Genomic DNA, 19,509 nt, shown 5'->3' on the forward strand with positions numbered 1-19,509 from the left:
TAAACACAGAGCACTTGTGAACACAAACTATGAAACAGAAACAGTCATCGTTTGATCTTTACAGCTGCAAGTTTTACGTGGTGTCCAGCTTCGAGAAGTTTCTCACAGTATGGCAATGAATTGAGCACCTGATCAACACTACAGAGTTACAGATGGCAAAGGACTTGGACTTGAAATTTTCACTCCATAAATAGACAAATCTTTCCACCGAATACATATGAAATCTTTTTTTGTTGTTGTTTTGGTTTACCAGCGAAGACTGTTTCCATTTAATAATAAAAGTGCAATAATAATATTCATAATCAGACAGGTGCTACTTTTCATTTAACAGAAACACACACACACACACACACACATACATCTTACAGAAACCATGTAAACACCACTGTAGAAATGTCTGACATCACTGAGACAGAAAACATGCCACAGTTTAAATAAAACCCTAGATTTTCTGTTATTTCCTGGGTTACTATATGGTGATGTCCTTTCTGAGGGATGCTGAATGTTTCCTTGCAATGTGACAACTAATTATTTACCTTTATTTGTGAAAATGCAAAAGCACATCAATGAAAAGATTTTTTATGAGTGACACAAGGTTTCTGCAGGATGCTGTTAAGCACCAAAACTAAAGAAGGACTAGAAATTCTTCATATTTGACTTCTGGTAAAAACAAAAACAACAATAACCGACTAAATTCTCTCTCTTCTTCTTTTCCATTCTTTATATTTTCCTATTTTTTTTTACATCATGTCAGTGTGTGAGTCTTTGTCACATGTAGCTCTGATTTTAACATTTCTTCATATACACATACCCACACCAGGCAGGCAATTTCCCCCGACCCCCCAAATGGAACACAATCTGTTGCTACAGTTAGCAGATAAAAAATAAACAAAGAAAAAAAATTCTTCATCTTTACATTAAAACATCTAAATAAAAAGGGTAGCATTAAACAAATAAGTGGAACGTTTCAGTGAGCAGGAGCCTGCCAACTTTCAAAAGTTTCCTGAGACAACTGTTTTTTCTTTTTTACAATTTTGAGTTTTGCTTTTGTTCTGTTGGTTTGATTCTTATTAAACATCACATGAGGAATTGCTTAGACTTATTCTTCTCACCCTGCTTAGTGAAATGTCCCTTTAAGAAAATAAATGAAACATTCTTTAGAGACAAACGGAATATAAAGACTTAACACTGAAGCAGAGGAAGTTTTCTTGTATCTTTTGCATCCGTAGGACTGTTTAAAATGGGAAGGGTTGGATAATCAAGTTAGTTAGTGTGATGGGTATGGTGGGGATTAAGTGCATTCAAGAGGGACTATAGTCAACTAGCATCACCATCATCTTCACCTCAGGCAGTGCAAAGTTCTTCAAATCAATCAGTAAATGTCAGTAGCCCTCCATGTTATTGAGACTTAGGAGTTGATTCATGCTGAATATGTTGGCCTGAGCCCACGTGTGGTGTAACAGTTAGAGAGGCTTCAGGACAAGAGAAATGTCAAGAGTTTGATTTTTACAGCCAAGCAAAACAATAAATGCCTTGGATGGGAAATTTGCTTTTTCAGAATTGTTTCAGTGGCAAAGAGGATGGACAGTACAGAGGTTATTTGAATTATGGAGCTGCTGTTTGAAGGTCCCATGAAATGACTGAGACTGTAATTTCCTTTATCAATGTGACACAATTCCACCTGTAATGGTGTGTTGGGGCAAGAGCCTTTGTCAGCGTTAGTTAAGTGATGTTTTAGCAAACTGACATCCAAACTCAAACCTAACATGATATACGTCACTGCTGCTAGCAACAGTTAGTTTGAAATAAATTACAACTTGGGTTTTATTTTTAGTGGGTTTGGACATAGTAACAACAACACAGCTTGACAGGGCAAAAAAAACACCATATAGACTACAGTTTAGATTATCTAAACCACTTTGTTTGGAGGTACTGTGTGTACACAACTATAGTCGGCCTGGATTAATAAAGAGAGTTGGATACAGCGAAGCCACTTGGCCTTTCTGACATTTTCCCCCAGTGGCCACTCACATTATTGCAGCAAAAATATCCACTGTGGTCCAAAAAGCAATTTTTCCCCCCTCATAGACCTACATTATAAAAGAGACATCTATAAAACTGTTGACAGAGCACATCAAACCGCAAACAAAGTCAATTATTACTCTGTATTACAAATGTATAAAATGTTCCCTTTACATTGATGTCCAATGTAAAGTCTAAAGGCCAAGAGGAAATGCATGCACGGGCCAAAGGGGGAAACGCTATTGCGAATATTCAGTCAGCTACACAATGTGGAAGCTAGAAAACATTATTTGGCTCAAGCACCAGGCGAACAATTTTCTTTCAAGTGTATAGGCTCTATCTTTGGGTCCAGTGTCCAGATCCTATAATCCATCCATAGTAAATTGTCATTAACATTTACAGTCAATCAATTATCTTAAAGTTTAACTTTGTTTTCTCTTGCAGCTGAGTTTGTCTAACGTGAGAGGACTGTTCACAACTTGTCCCAAACGTCTTTTTACAAATGTCGCCACTCTCCCAGATGTCAGTCATGACAATTACTTGAGCGTAATGTTACTATTAATGTTGTTATTAATGTTGTTATTATTGACATAAATTATGGATAAAAACACAAAAATAAGACCCAAGTTGAAATAAATCTAAATTATTAAAAAACAGCAAAAGTACACTTGTAGGATTCATATTTGCAGTTGACTCTATGATCACATGACCAGATTGAATTCTCATCCTAGGAGACTGTGTGACAGTTAGTGCAGGAACAGATGTTAACAACACATAAGTTTTCATTTAATGGGACCTTCAGTGTCTGCAGCGTTGACAGATGTCATGTGTTCTTCTAGAAGCCAGAGGGCGTCAGGATGTTCATGTCTCTGGGCTTGAGCTTGTGTGGTCGCGCTCCCTGCCTCCGACCCTCCACTGTGGGAATCTCCATTTTGGGGGGGCATGCCTTCTGATCAGCAGTATTGTCAACCAGCCGTGTGGTCTGTGTCTTCATTACCTCCATGGGCGATGGCTTCTGGGCACCACGGTACGCCTGCAGCGCAAATCCTGCTGGAAAAAGAGAAAAAGGAAATTAATTCTCATATTTAGACAGAAAAAAAAGAAAACTACAAAACCAGCTTGCAGATTTCTGATAGCATCTAATATGTTTTTACCTCCACTGTTGATCTGTTTACATCCAGTTAGTCTGTAGAATATAGAACTAGGTATCTTTCAAAATGTTTTGATACTGGTGCCGATAACTTGACTTCAATTCCAGTTCAAGAATGATATTTTTTTCGATTTCGAGTTACATTACAGTACAAATCTTTGGTTTTATTTCTCTGGTTTTTGGCATTTAAAAAAAAAAAAAAGAATAGTTTCACAACCCAAAAAACATAAAGCTATTTATTAAAATGACTTTCACACTAGAGACTCCATCTAGCTTATCTTAACACAACAAACAATTCAACCCATAATGTAAGCTAATGAAGTCTGTAGGTGGGATCCTGTATGAACTTTGACTGTAATGATATTAAAACTCAATTTAAAACTCACCAACCAGCAAAACTCACTAGTTTTAACACCGGAACGTTTTAAAGAGAAAGTGTGTTGAGTGTCTCTGTACAGCCAATTAATGGTTTTATCACTTTGCTTTAGTTCATTGTCCGTGACTGCTAAGTTAGCTAGGTTGATACCTCAAAACATAGCAAGTGGAGGCAGCAGCACCGCCTACAGAGGTTTCATCAGTGACAGCAGTTCACTGACTGATGAAGCCACTCTAGACAATGTTGCTGCCTCTGCTATTGCTGTTTATGTTTAGAAGCTACAGCTGGATGTTCCAGACAGCTACACTCCTTTATCGAAATTTGGTACCAAATGACGAATGAAAGTATAAAACAGCCATCTTCAACTCATTCCACAAAGGGCCATGTGGCTGCAGGTTTTCATTCCAACCAAGCAGGAGCACACATGCACACCAATCAGCTGACTGAAGAGTGAGTTCAGCTGATTAAATGAATTGAGCCAGGTGTGCTCCTGGTTGGAATGAAAACCTGCAGCCACATGGCCCTTTGTGGAATGAGTTGAAGATGGCTGGTATAAAAGTTCGGGACCCAGCCCTAAAGGTATATCAGAGATCAGCTTCAGCTTTTTGAGAAACTTACTCTGCCTAATATTTAAGTAAATATTACACTTAAACTAAATTAATTAAATTTCCTTTTTATCTATTTACCATTTTAACTCTGGTACTCCATCTGTTTCTCCATATTGTAATACTGCTGCAGCTGCTTCTATCCAGTCTGTCTGTTCTTTCTGGAAGAGGGAACCGCCCTGCGTCACTGTTTCCTGATTCTCTTTCTTTTTATTCCTTATTAATGTGTGTGTGTGTGTGTGTGTGTGTGTGTGTGTGTGTGTGTGTGTGTGTGTGTGTGTGTGTGTGTGTGTGTGTGTGTGTGTGTGTGTGTGTGTAGACGGCCTTTTCCAACCCAAGCATCTAAGGAGATTAGCTTTTGCACATTATAAAGCCCCTTGGACTTGTGAACTTGTGATCTTGAGCCAAACGGAGAGTGTATGGGTGTGGACTATGACTTGTAACCTACTGCAGGTTCAACATTTACTGCCATTGTCTATTGTTTTCCTGTTTTTTATGCTGCTGGTTTAATGTTTATCTTTTCTACGTGCAGTGACTTTTATGTGGTCTTGATGCTTGTGCTGCTCTGAGCTGTTTATTGTTAACTTATTGAGGAACTACGGTGCAGAGTCCATCGGGAGAAATCAAGTATATCTTGATACTGAATGGTTCAACACACTCAGGGTCTCCCACAGCACTTAACTCCTCTCTCTCCCTCTTTTTCTACTTTTGACAATGTTTAGGAAAAATAAGTTCCAACAATTTTTAAGTTTAATAAAGTGCCCTTAATTAAACTCAACATCTCAAATATTTTCTGCCTATTCAAATACAAATACTTTTGAGTTTCAAGTTAAAGTAAGGAACTCTTGCAGCAGCCTCTATTTTAAGTGTCACTGAAATACAATTGATTTCATACATGTTAACATAAATGTCCATAAGAAACCTTCAAAGACAGTCTGACAACCTACAGTAATTTTTCTACATTGCACAAGACAACCATTTGTTGGGTTTGTAAAAAAAAAAAAAAAAAAAAACTTTTTTCAGATAGAGATAAAAAGCTAAGTGAAACAACATTCGCAGCCACTTAACTCCACTCAAAACATCCACACATTTACCTACCTAAAGTCATCCTGGAAAAAAGATTTTAATAGTTTCCAAAAAGACTGAATTATTCCGCATGTGACAATCTGCTAAGAATTGAACCTGTGAAAATGTAGTTCCTCAGCAGCCGGAGATCTGATTTTAAACCATTACGATTAGTTTTATATCCCCAGGTCAACAGGCCTCTATATTTTCTAAAGCCAATAACAGGCAGAGATTTTTGCTGTGTTACTCAGTGTTTACTGTCAGTCTGAAGGTCATTCAAAACCCCCCAAAAATCACCTTTCACCAAGTTTCTGTTGAGGCTTGTACAAAAAGAAACTAGTCCACTCCTGTTTGTGTTTGGTTTGTTTGTTCTTTGTTGAGCGAAAAATGGGCCACGGAAATCCTGCTGACAACCAATTAACCAAATTCTTGACTTTCTAATAATATCTTGGATCCTAGCTTGGCCCCATTATTTTTTGACAGGTTATTGAGGGTGATAAAACGTGACTTAAAAGATATTCACTCCCCAGTCCAGTAAGTGGTGAATGTGCATATTAATTAGCTATTATCTTGTTTTGTCTTTAGTTTCACATGCATGATCTGTTATTTTAGGTGGATTTAGCCATCGCTACAAACAATAATAGCAAAATGTCACAGCAGCTGAATGTACGAAGTTTCTTTAGAAAGCCCAATAATTATGAAGTTGTTGATAAATGAGGTGGAAAAAAGAGGGACTGTTGTCGTGGATGATGCAAGCAACAACTGATAATGTGTGTCCAGAGGGGACTTGATTAATGCTCCAGGTGAGGTAGAGATGGCATTAAGTGAAGTTTTACATGATGGGAAGTTATGTGGTATCACGCTCACTCAGGCAGACACGCAAACCATCACAGAGGTAATGGACATCATTTCTGACCTCAACAATGGACTTAACACATCTCACTATCCAGGTGCTGACAGTGTGTTGAAGAGCTACAGACTGGATGCTTTAGAGCGAGTCTGGAACCACTACGGGTCACAAAGGGTTGCAGCTGTGCCAAATATATATATATATATATATACAAAAGCTGTGAAATCATTAAAAAATTAAAATGACGGATAATAATAGATGATGGAGTTTTGACCCTGTCCATCAAAATGACAAAGTCTAACACGACCACTGAGGCGCTGCTGTTTACCTCCAGCCGTATTGTCGGATCCCAGGTCAGAGGTGGACTTCTGAACAAACGGACGCGGCCCAAACACACCCCACCGTTCCACCACACCTCCAACTCCTCCTGCTGCTGCCATGTCTCCTCCTCCCATGTCCACACTGCTGTTGGAGGAACTCATGCTGATGTCTGAATTTGTGCTGTTGAACCAGCTCCTGCACAAACATCCAAATAGTGTGTAAACAACAAACAAATGATACCTTGTTGATGTTTTGGTAGGGTAGACTGGCTCAATCTGAATTTAGACCATGGGATATTGAAAAGACAGTGTGTGAGTGTGTGTGTGTGTGTGTGTGTGTGTGTGTGTGTGTGTGTGTGTGTGTGTGTGTTCATACCTGCGCTTTTGTTTTGGGGAGCTGTGTGGTGTGTTGGATGGAGTGGACTGGGCGGAGGAATTCTGCCGCTCTTCTTTGACCTCCATGCTCTGGATCTGCATTTTCTGAGCAAAAAAGTCACATGATTCAGTGTTGCTTCAAAAAAGACAATCAAAAATCAAAGATGTCAAAGGTGGAGGCATTTTTTACTTTTATGGACCAAAACCACTGCTAATTTTAACATAATGCAATAAGGTATTTATTGGATATTATATGTATTATATATATTTATTTTAGCATTACTTACATCAGTTAGTTGATCAACAGAACTGCTTGATAATTGAACAACTGTTTTAATAATTTTCAAGCTAAAATGCCAAATATTTTCTGATTCCAACTTTCCATATGAGACAATTTGCTTTTTTGCTTCGTCATATATGGAAGTGAATTTTATATTTTAAGGTTTTGGACTGTTAGACAAAACAAGCAAATTGAAGACATTACTGTGGGCTTTTGAATGTTTGTAGACTAAACGATTGATCGAGAAAATAAAATAATGAAAATAATCATTACTTGCAGGCCTAATCCAAAGGATAACATCTGATAGTGGGTTTTACTAATCATAGTGCTTGCCATAATAAACAGTCCTCTACTCAAATATGGGGCTCACATTTTTAAGACTAAGGCTATGTTGATGTTGAGCTGCAACAATTAGTCAATTAATTGCTTATCTGATCTGTTTTTGAGTCATTTTTTAAGAAAAATATTCCATCTTCTAAAAGGTGAATTGTTTTTGGTTTCTTTAATCCTCTATGGATATGGACATGGACTCTATGGACATTTAATAGACCAAACAACTAATTGATTATTCAAGAAAATAATAGACAGATTCATCATTAATGAACATAGTTATTAGTTGCAGCCCTACATGGGAGTTAGCTTTCTACTCCATATGGTGATAGTTGAGATGAAAGAGCAAATAATTGCTGCCATGACAAAGGGAAATCTTGCTTTCGCAGTATTATAACCCGCTGTGCAGTGTTTTGGTATCTGATTAGTCTCCTGGATCATGTTTTATTGACCAGTGTGTAGCTGAACCTGGAAGGAGTCGGGCATGCGGTGGAGGTGTCGTGTCTCCTCAGCGGTCAGGCCTTTGTGGGGAGTGTAGCTGGCATCGGTTAACCCCACCTTCTGCTCAAACTTGTACATACTATCATGAGTTTGCTCTGAAAAATGCAAGACAGAGACACAATCTTTAAATCAAATGTTTAAAATGACTATACAGCTTCTATGCATTCATCTTCTGTAATCTTAACATGTTAGAAACAAAGACATGTCAAAAAATCCACATCCTTTTGGCCAACTATGACATTATTGAAGTAATTCTTTCATTAATGTACACTGTCCCTGCTCAGTAAACTAATAAATGAATACACTGAAAACGGCTTCTTTGTCATTCTTTACAGGTAACCCTTGTCATGTTGCTCGGAGGACAAGGAAACAACATAAGTTTTAAAGCCAGCTTTAACGTCTACAGGAGTGTTTGCTGCTTGAAACGTATCTTTGCATGCGTTGCTGTAACATTACACAACTCCTATATTTTCTCCATGTCTTATCGGGATAAATTTATCCTAAATAGAAGATTATTATTGTCATTGTGGGATATATCTTACTTGTGATGAGTGAGTTTATGATGATGGAGGAGGCCTTGGCTTTCACTACACCTGGTGACCTGGAGGGGGCATTGTCTGGCACTGTAGACTGAGTCACTGCACCACTCTCATCCTCCTGGTGGGAAAAACATTATCAACGTTAATATAAACTACACCCCTCATTTTGATGTCAAAACAGGCAGTCAGGACAGTAAAATTGTCCGATAAAGCGCCTGCGTGTGATTTCTCACCTCAGCCAGGTGTGTAAACTTCCTTTCTGGTACAATTGGTCGTCTCCACAGGTTGTTGATGTTGATGTCATGGGGTGGCGTGGACATGGGGGCCTCCAGGTTATCGTCATAGCTGAGGGCACGTCGGGTCATCCCGATGGGGAGCCTCATCCCGCCCATCCCAGAACCTTCAATGGCTGTGCACACAAACAACAACAACACAGGCTTAAACAACAGCTTTCTCCTCATTTTGTTTGTAACACATCATCCATGATGTCAAATTAGTTATTGAGTATGTTGACATGCACACTAGTATGATAGTTATTTTTGTATGCATCTCATTTCTGTGTTTGTGTATTAAGACATCATCATATTAGAAACCTGGACGATATTGTCTACGAGATATTAATTATATTTATATATCACCCAGAATAAGACTAAAATAAGGATATTACAACACATGTAATAAACTATAACTGAGGAAAGAACAAACCTGAAGAGCAAAAACATATTACTTAGCATAACTGAGACTTGGAACATGCTGCATTAGTACATTTATTATTGAAGTATTTTCGCTTACTGTTATAAAATGGCTGCTGACGCCCACGGCTCTAATTTCATGCTGCATTCCAACAAACACAAGACTAATCTTTTTGTTCTTGTTCAGTTCAGGTTGCAGTTACAACTATAAATAGGTATTCATTGTCAATGTGTGGTTCTGTGTGACTCGCTGTGTAAAATTTGCAGATGTGTCCCGTGTTGGAGACAAAACAATCTGTGTAATCCGCTGTTATATATGTGAGGCAAGTGAGTTTTCACCATCTGCCAAGGTTTTCTGAAAATAGTTGAAAACAAAATACTTGACCCAAATAAAACTTAATGAAAGCGTTGGTGTAGATTTACAAACAACACAAAAACAAAAAAAAAATAACTGGAATCATTTATCAGAAACAGAGCGTCATTTTGAATATTCAGCCTTCAGATCACAGACTACTTTGCCAAAAGTATGTGGACGCCTGAACATTACACTCACACATAAAATACCTGTTGTAGATCTGCAGCATTTAGTCAATTAATCAGTTAGTTGCCAACTATTAAATTAATTGTCAACTATTTAGATAATAGATTCATTGTTTTTTAATAAAAATGTTTTTTGAAAGCCCAAAAATTTCAGGTTCCAGCTTCTGGAATGTGAATATTTTCTGGTTTATTTAGTCCTATGACCGTAAACTGAATATTTTTCAGTTTGTGGACTGTTTCATTGGGACCAAGGAAGACATCCGAGGACGACATGTTGGGTTTTGGACAACAATGATTGACATTATCTCCCCTTTTTGACATTTTATATCATTAGTTGCAAGCCTACGCTGTTTTAAATAAAATATTGTTGTGTGCTATGGCAAGTAAGATTTATCCTCACTGGAACCGCAGTGGAAGACAGCCACAGACCAAAAGTGCAACACAATAGGAAATGCTCACCTGGTAAGTCGCCTGGGCCAGACATGATTTCAGCAAGATAATGAAAAAAGATCAACCAGGAAAGGACCTGGACAAAAATAGACAAGAGAGAGAAGTCTGCATTATTATATATATGCTTACAAAGGTAATTAACAGGTAACAATATAATGAAACAAAGTCTGCTACCCTGTTTTCTTCCCACCTCATATTACAGCAGTGATGTGAAAGAGACACAGTCATATGAGACAGGTAGTGAACGGGCTCATACCTTTCTGCTGTGTTGCTGTGGAGTGGAGTGCCTGTGGTGAAGCGGCAGCGGCAGCAGCGACGGTTACATTGGTCTGTCTGAGACACACAAAACCCTCTGACAATGCATTCTGGGTAAGCAGCCAGGCCAGAGAAGCAACTGAGGAGAAAAGTCAAAAAGAGGAGCAGTGAGACAATTTCATCCATTAAATAATCAGTCAATCCGACTTCTTTTATATGGCAACTTTCATACAGTTTAAAGTAGTTCAAAGTGCTTCACAAGCTGATAATAAGACAGAACAAGTGAAAACATAAAGAAAAAGGAACACAGATCAAACTACAAAGACACAATTGAGACCAATGTAAGTGAGATACAAAACATCTAAAATTAAATAATGTAAAATAAAGGAGATGGGGCAGATCCTTGTTTTACTGACTTCAGAGAAGAGATGCTTTCACTTTTCCTTTTGACTTTTTGTCTTTAAAAACTTAATTTCACAAATATATTATGTAAACTATAATGTTTAAAAAAATAAATACACATTTGGCAAGTTTAGTTAAATTCTCTTGAGAAAAATAACTTAAATTTAATCTGTAAGAAGTAAATACACTTTCATTCAGACTGTACAAGAAACTGTGAATCTTTATCCATTTGTGCCTTCACAGTCAAACTCACTTGAAACAATGAGCGTTGCCAAATTTGGATGAAATAGTCAAACTTATCATGGCATGCACTGACTACATTATTCCATCAGTAGAGACACATTTGATATAAACTTTGTTGATGAACTATTTTGATAACTGCTTGATCATTTAAGTCATGTTTTAAACAAAAGGTCAACAAATTCCCTCATTCCTGCTTCTAAATTGTGAGATTTTACAGTTTATTTTTGTTTTATGTGACTGTAAACGGATTTTCCCCTCTATTTTCTGACATTTATTGAAGCAAACTATTCAATTGAGAAAATAATCAGCAGATTATCCTATAATTAAGAGTAAATGTTAGATGCGGCCCTAGTTTAAACAGTACTTGTAGTCGTATGCATTGGTAATACTGAACTGGCAGGGTTTAAGAAGAAGTTTCATTTTAGGTAATTTCTACAAATTAACATACTGTAAAGAAAACATTCGGCTACAGTGAGATGTGAGAAGGGAACAAGATTCACAAGAAAGAGATAAAAACATCTAATGGACATGTGCGACAAACACCGCTCATCCTCTGTTATAACCAGCAGATGACTGCAGGATTATTCAAAAGGATGATGGCAGAGAAACTGGATTACATAACCTCTGTTACAGCAGCAGGAGCGCTGCATCACAGACAGCCCACCGGTGCCTACTGCTAAATAAATGCTTACATTTGGTCTTGTGGGAACAAGAGATGCTAAAGATTGGAGCAAGCATAATTTCAATTTCAATGTACGTCTAGAAATAGATCTATACTTGTGAGGACACCCAGATTCATTAAACACACACATACACACACGTAGAGTAGTAAAATACAGACAGGTGCCAAATTGAAAGGAAATACGTGCATAAACGAATGGATAAACATAAGACAAAGACTTCCACACAGGTGCACTGCATGGTACAATTAAGCAATTAACATCCGGTCATGCTCTGCGGCATGTGTAGATATGCTGTGCAGGCCCAGTTAATCCTGATTTTGTATCAAGAGGAAGATATCTGAGTGATTAGTGGGGACATGGATATCAAAAACAGTTCAGCTGGCAAGTGTTTGAGTAAGAATAATGACTAAATTGACATCTGCATTTATATATGGGAAAGACATCATGACATAGGGTGGAAAATTGTGGCCAACACTGAGCCACAATTTCGTGTTGTTTCACGTAAAAAGGAGCTGCTTGGTGTATTGAACTCGTCCCGAATTGACGAATGGCTGCTACACATTTTAAAAATGTCAAAAGTCGCGTTTAACATTTACAGATATAAACAGAGTAGCGTTACGATGCTAAAATTAAACCATTTTTAACCGCAGTTGGCAGCAGCCCGAGGGCGATAAATAGCGGAACCTGTCGCGGCTGAAGGACAAGAAAATGCCAGTTGACGACTAACACAGTTTAATCTGATTTATTTATCTCACCGGCGGTAATGACGGCTTCAAAGGGATGATAGACACATCCGTGACCCTCCAATGTCGAGTGGATGGCGCAGAAAAAGACAGAGTCGTTGAGTAGCAGCCATTATTGTGCCCGATAAATAAAACAAGCTTCCTTCCTCTATGATACGTTACGTGGCCTGATCTCGATACATATCGCGAGAGTATGCTACAACTTTCCATGAAGTATAAAGGGGCTTTATTGTCATGGGAAACCTATGTTTATATTGCTAAACCAAGTATGAAATAATAACAATACATATAATGAGTGAAATTCTACCACAACAAAGTGGATAGGAAGTCTGTGTCACTTTCGCTATAAATGCTCCTGTCCTGTTGAAGAGACCGGGAGGGTAAAGAGAGGACCAGACAAGCTGAGAACCGAGACTGCAAAACTAAATAGTTCAAATAATCTGCAGTACAGAAACGTTGATGCATGATACAAAAATTACTAAAAAAGAGAGCAATCCCTGAATAAAGAACACGTTCCCTAACTGCAATAACACAGTTTACAACTTTTAAATTCTCTCAATGTTTGCAGTGAGGCTGAAAATTTGTTTTATTATGTATATTTATTGTTATACAGCAAAGTTGTAAACAAACCAGAGACACAGGAGGTCAGGCTGATGACCAGAAGGATCTTGCAGATCATCTTCTCCCTGTGAGAGGAGACAGAAGAGAGGACTCATGAAGACATGAGGTCAAAGTTCAGTCATCACAGATTTGAAAGGGACAATCTAGCATCAAACCTCAACTCTGACTTTCTGTCTGTGGTCAGCTCACTGTTATTTGCATTCTAATTATTTAGTTTACTGTCCCCCATCAAGCAGTTTTATGTATTAGTAAAAAAATCACACCACAACAGACCTGTTTATTAGATTTCAACTGTGCATAAGAAGAGAAGTAGGTGTGCACATGCAGAAAACACAACTGTTCAGTGAGAGGATTTACTTCAGAGTTGAAATTGAAGATGTGGGCAAGACTCAGAAAATATCTTTTATCTGATTTTAGCCCTCCATTCAGAAATTGATCTTTTGTATCGCTATCTCTGATGCAGACAAACCTGAGGATAACGTACTCTGTTCATCCACATAAAGGATGATCAGGATTCATCATTGTTGGCATATAGAGACATGAAGCATTATTAAAATAATTATAGTTATATTTTATCTGCATATTTGTAGATGTTTTTTAGTTTCACTGTAATGTGTAGGTGCTGTGACAAACTTTCACTATTGAAAAGTCTTTTGGCGCCATCTTGTGACAAAATACATGACTGCACTTGAGAAACTGAATATTTTTTAGTGTTAAATGTATTCAGAGAAAAATTGTATATTTCTGTAATTTACAATATAAATGACTAATGTGTCTGTGGTTGTAGTCCACATTGTTTCTGACATGACAATCCAGGTTTGATGCTGTAGATTTTCCCTCTCACACCTAATGGCTAAACTTTGACCTCATGTGTTCATGGCTCCTCTCATCTGTCTCCTCACAGGGAGAAGATGAACTGCAGGATCCTTCTGCTCATCTCCTGTGTCTCTGGTTAGTTTACACATTTTCTGTAATATCCATAAATCTAAATAATCAAATACATTTTCAGCATCACTAACATATTTGATGACCTTCATCTTTAATCTGAGTGAAAACATTCACAGAACTTATTAAATGATTGCAATTAAGGAAAGTGTTAATTTGTCAATTATTGCTCCTTTTTTCATTCATTATTGTATCATGTATCACCTTTACTGTACTGCAGCATCTTTGATTTTTCCCCAACTTCCTTTCTCCTCATTACATTCTGAGGAATGTGGACTGCTTCATTACGCACGGCGTTGGGCATGGATGGCGCTGTGGTTATTTTAAGTGGCGGGTATGTCTGTGCTTGTGGTACTGTATGGAACCAATGTAAGTGTGGCATAGACTATATCCTGCTACATCCTTATCCCAACAACGATAGCTCTTAGAGGGCGTAGCCTATACGAAATAGAACGTTGGTTACATATTGTAACTCCAGATTCTATGAGTACAGGCGCAGCCCTCTAAGCCATGGGCCCCACTGGTTCCTTGTGGCTAAAAGAAAAGCCTCTATGTGGGAGCCGATTGTATGTTAACACGGGTATTTATGCATTGTGTAGGTGGGGCCCCCGTGGGTGGGTGTTGATTTTTTTTTCTCAGGACTGCGAAGGTGCGCGACGGATAAACCCAACAGCGATAGCTCTTAGAGGGCTGCGCCTATACTCATAGAATCTGGAGTTACAATCAGGTTGTTCCGGTCCTCTGAAATGAGGCCAACGCGGAAGTAACTTAGAACTGCATTCTATCAAAAGGCAACCAGGGGGCGACCTTTTCGGTGTCAACAGGACTTCCGTCTCTATACAAGTCAATGGAGAATTCACCAACTTCTTACTTGATTTCTAACCTCAATAAACGTTTACAAAATGTGTTTATGGTCTCAATCGTTAGTTTAAAGCCTTCTTCAATGGAGTCTGATGTTCATTTGTGAAATTTTGGCCTCCCTGATTTTATATTTGACAATAAAGCAGGGTATGCATTAGGGCGTGGCTACATCGTGATTGACAGGTCTATTGCCCTATGTCCTCGAGATCCAGCCCTTGCAACCTATTGCAACCTCCCGCTCCGCCCATGACCCCGCCTCATGCCCACATAAGTAGAATCTGTGTTTTTTTTTCCGGCTTGCACCTGAAATTTTCAAAATGGCGCTGCCCAGATCCAAAACTATTGGCTTCCGGGCAGCAGTCCACAAACCAATGGTTGAAGTCACAGATGTTACGTCCATTTCTTTTATACAATTTATGGTTACAATACGTAACTAACGATTCCTGCTGCAAACCAAGTGCCCTTTTGGGACAAAGAATGAAATGAATCTGAATCTGTGTGGCACGAAATACAACCTTCACAACTGTGCATGCACATGGGTATATAAACTCAATAGTGACAGCCATGCTTATACTCATAGAATCTGGAGTTACAATAACTAACGTTTGCCTTCAGACTGTTCTTAACCTTTTTTTTTTTTAAATAGACATTTCTTATCACATTATATATTCGCAATACATGATATGCCTACGTGTGATATACTTTATCACTACTAAAGGTTTTATTTAAAAAAAAAAGATTGAAAGTATTACGATGAACTTTTATTATGAAAACCCCTTTCAAAGCGGAAGCCTTGTAGTAAATACCGGAAACAGACACGAGCTCTTCTCTGATTGGGGGATCGTAGTCACCGATCAATCTGACCAATGAGCGAGCGCTGGCTGCCATATAAAGCCGGTTCATACAAAGAAACGTTTATTCACTTTTATCTGCAAGATAAATAAGAAACATGTCTGGACGTGGTAAAGGCGCTGGTAAGGCAAGAGCAAAGGCAAAGACCCGCTCCTCCAGAGCTGGGCTCCAGTTCCCTGTCGGTCGTGTCCACAGGCATCTGAGGAAGGGCAACTATGCCCAGCGTGTCGGTGCCGGTGCCCCCGTCTATCTGGCGGCTGTGCTGGAGTACCTGACCGCTGAGATCCTGGAGCTGGCTGGAAACGCTGCCAGAGACAACAAGAAGACCAGGATCATCCCCCGTCACTTGCAGCTGGCTGTCCGCAACGACGAGGAGCTCAACAAGCTGTTGGGTGGAGTGACCATCGCTCAGGGTGGTGTGCTGCCCAACATCCAGGCTGTGCTGCTGCCCAAGAAGACCGAGAAAACCGCCAAGAAGTAAATTTCAGGCCCTCTTCTTCAACAACACAAAGGCTCTTTTAAGAGCCACCCACTTCTCTATAAAGAGCTCACATCCTCATGTTTATCAGTTGTACATGTACTGTAAATGATCATGATTAATTACCCTTCCCACTTAATGTTGAGATTAGTTTTAGGATCCACATTAGCTGCAGCCTTAATTTCTATTGTCCCTATAACTCAAATACAAACTTGCAAGTCGACTAATATACATTGTGGGCTCAGTGAATTTTAAGACATTCATCTGAAACATTAGTCAATTTCCTGAGCTACATTCCTTGCATGAAAAGTGATCTAAAGTTTAAGAGGCTGTTTAGCTTCAGCTGGTCAGTCTTTGACTCAAGTTTCAGTTACCATGAACCATGTGTTCGTGGTCATGAACACTACGTTAAAAGTTGTTCTTATGACATGTCTGTCACAGAATAAAAAGTTGGTTTACAATAAACGTTCTGGTGAAACAAGACTATACAATCGTGACAAGTTACTCAATTCATCAGAATATTGACATTTTGCATCTATAACCCAATGTTCATGACGTTAAGGATTGACTAGTTCATAAAAAGTGAAATTTATAATTATGAACTGTAGTAAATAGAGATAATGCTTTTTACTAAAGGTTGGTGGCTCTTAAAAGAGCCTTTGTGTTTTCAGAGCAGCAGACAGTTTAAGCTCTCTCTCCACGGATGCGGCGGGCCAGCTGGATGTCTTTGGGCATGATGGTGACCCTCTTGGCGTGGATGGCGCACAGGTTGGTGTCCTCGAACAGGCCGACCAGGTAAGCCTCGCTGGCCTCCTGCAGAGCCATGACAGCGGAGCTCTGGAAGCGCAGGTCGGTCTTGAAGTCCTGAGCGATCTCTCTGACCAGGCGCTGGAAGGGCAGCTTGCGGATCAGCAGCTCGGTGGATTTCTGGTAACGACGAATCTCTCTGAGAGCCACGGTACCGGGCCTGTAACGATGGGGCTTTTTCACTCCACCGGTGGCCGGGGCACTCTTACGGGCAGCCTTGGTGGCCAGCTGCTTCCTGGGGGCTTTGCCTCCGGTAGACTTACGAGCGGTCTGCTTGGTTCTTGCCATTTTTCTCTTCTCAGTCTACTGTTTCAACAGTAAAACAAAGGATACCGCTCTGCGGTGAGCTGCAGCTTTATAAAGGATCTGCCGGAGTCACGGCGCCGCTCATTGGTCCAGGCCAGGAGGAGCGCGCGCTGCAGCTCATCTTGCTATTGGATAAGAAATTCAAACTAAACCCCGCCTCCTCATCAGCTGACTGCCAGCTCTGGATGAGAGAAGAAAACAAAGAACACTATTTTATCTGAATGAAACTTTAAATCTCATCAAGATTTCAATCATTTATTCTTAAATGTAACTATAGGTTTACATCATGCATACTTCCTGTAATCTGTAAGCATCTCACAATTGTCTTCTGTGAGTGTTTTGTTTTTGCATTTGTGTGTGTGTCATAAAAAAACTATTGGATGCCTTAATTTCCTGTGGGATGAATGAAGTATCTATCTATCTATCTATCTATCTATCTATCTATCTATCTATCTATCTATCTATCTATCTATCCTCATAAAAAGGTACACAAGACTCATACCAAAAGTATATGCACACATGCATGCATCAGAATAATCAGACTTACAAAACTGCACAAGCATTTTTCCCTAACAAACAAAACAATTTCTGAAATTAAACCGTGGTCAGACATGGAGGCCAAGAAGCACTTTGCTGCACAAATTCAGACTATGGACCATTGTAGGCATAGGGACAGTGAAGCTCACTGCTTGATATTTTGTTAAGCATCTATTTTAAGTGGACACATACATGACTGCTGAGACCATACACAGTATCTAATAAACACTGTAATCATTTATATCAATCCAAAATCCAGCACACATGTGGTGAAGAGATGTGCTGGGGTGACAGGAGAAGGCATAACTCATAATGAAGTAAGATAATAAAAAATAAATAAATAATACAATATATAAAATAATAATATAAGGGATGTTTGGTGTCAGATATCTTTAAGAATATTTTCTATTAGAGGTGTTTTGTCTCCGAAAACAGCTTTCAGATTATTCCAGACACCTGAACTCTGTAACAGAGGAAAACATATATATGTATATATATATATATATATATATATATATATATATATAAAGACATCTAAATAAAGAAAACATGTGTGTCCATTCCTTAGGGGCACAGTGAACAGTGTAGTCAGGACCGAAAATTGAAAAAGCCCCTTAGAAAAAAACACAGTAGGCATTTTTGAGGAAAAGCACTTTATGCATTGTTTCTATATGATTTTTTAGTGGGGAATCCATTTCTGCCGGTTGCCCAGCTGTAAAAGTTACCGTTTAGTCATAATTATTGATTAATTAGCATAATTATTGATTAGTAATGTGTGTCTAGTGTCCATTAAGAGACAGATGAGGGAAATGAGTAGTATTGGCCTGAAAAACATTGACAGGAAAAATAATGGATGTGCATGGATTAGTTGTTGACAATTGCTAAAAAACTGCTATGCTTCTCTTCATGTTCTTTACAATATTTCTTAACTATGATGCTTTTACATTAGTCACATTACACTGTCACTGAGAAATAAAATCAAACCTGCCTTTAAACATGAGCTGTCGTCTGAGAAGATCACTTTCACTCTCTGATCACTCTCTGCAACCTTGTTTATCACACCATCAGTGTCCAGGGACATCAGAATGTTTTTTTCAATTGCCATGAGCATAAATGGCTCCAAGTGTTCCTGGGCAATTTTGCTGCTGAGTCTGTTCTTTATGAATTTCAGCGTCAAAAAGCTTCTCTCACTTCTATCACTTTGGTGGTGGATAATGTTAAAAGAAATGTGTAGGCTAGTCCAATTATGATATGCATCAGTGAGAAGGTTGTATTGTGTCAAGGTGGGGTGCACACAAATTATACAATTTTTACAAATACAGCACCTCACATTCACCAATTCTCTTCATCATCGCATTGCTCTTTATGACTATCCTCTAAGTCTTCAGGTGATTAAGCTCTGTAGAGGTCCTCACCATGTACTCTCCACCTACCTGTTTATACACTGTGGGGTGGGGCCCCCCGTGGGTGGGCGTTGACTATTTTTACTCAGGACTGCACAGGTGCGCGTGGGATAAACCCAATAGCGATAGCTCTTAGAGGGCTGCACCTATACTCATAGAATCTGAAGTTACAATACGTAACTAACGCTCAGCTTGCAAGGTGTCTGCAGTGGCGCTGGTATCAAATATCAACTGGCAATCACTGAGATTTTGCATGGCTGACCCAGGAAGTCCCCTTT

General features: G+C 39.0%; 3 protein-coding genes across 5 annotated transcripts; 1 reads left to right on the plus strand and 2 right to left on the minus strand.

The window, feature by feature from the left end:
- Window positions 1-2,587: 2,587 nt before the first annotated feature.
- On the minus strand, window positions 2,588-12,563 carry LOC128371273 (putative monooxygenase p33MONOX). Of its 3 annotated transcripts, none has more exons than XM_053331552.1 (9): window positions 12,434-12,563; window positions 10,352-10,489; window positions 10,105-10,171; window positions 8,647-8,822; window positions 8,417-8,531; window positions 7,842-7,969; window positions 6,765-6,859; window positions 6,397-6,584; window positions 2,588-3,072 (listed from the first exon to the last, which is right to left on the minus strand). In XM_053331552.1, exons 3-9 carry the CDS (start codon window positions 10,127-10,129, stop codon window positions 2,858-2,860), a joined length of 942 nt encoding a protein of 313 aa, XP_053187527.1. In that variant the 5' UTR covers window positions 10,130-10,171; window positions 10,352-10,489; window positions 12,434-12,563; the 3' UTR covers window positions 2,588-2,857. The 3 variants fall into 3 exon arrangements, with proteins under 3 accessions (XP_053187527.1, XP_053187526.1, XP_053187525.1); XM_053331551.1 differs by having other exon boundaries at window positions 2,588-3,069; window positions 6,765-6,868; XM_053331550.1 differs by having other exon boundaries at window positions 6,765-6,868.
- A 3,234-nt stretch (window positions 12,564-15,797) lies between these two features.
- Window positions 15,798-16,181, plus strand: LOC128371400 (late histone H2A.L3). The gene has a single exon (XM_053331717.1). The coding sequence runs from the start codon at window positions 15,798-15,800 to the stop codon at window positions 16,179-16,181; it is 384 nt and encodes a 127-aa protein (XP_053187692.1).
- Window positions 16,182-16,845: 664 nt separating this feature from the next.
- LOC128371409 (histone H3) lies at window positions 16,846-17,279 on the minus strand. The gene has a single exon (XM_053331726.1). It carries the CDS (start codon window positions 17,271-17,273, stop codon window positions 16,863-16,865), a length of 411 nt encoding a protein of 136 aa, XP_053187701.1. The 5' UTR covers window positions 17,274-17,279; the 3' UTR covers window positions 16,846-16,862.
- Window positions 17,280-19,509: the final 2,230 nt, after the last annotated feature.

The sequence above is a fragment of the Scomber japonicus genome, chromosome 13, assembly GCF_027409825.1.
Source record: "Scomber japonicus isolate fScoJap1 chromosome 13, fScoJap1.pri, whole genome shotgun sequence".
Taxonomy (NCBI): domain Eukaryota; kingdom Metazoa; phylum Chordata; class Actinopteri; order Scombriformes; family Scombridae; genus Scomber; species Scomber japonicus.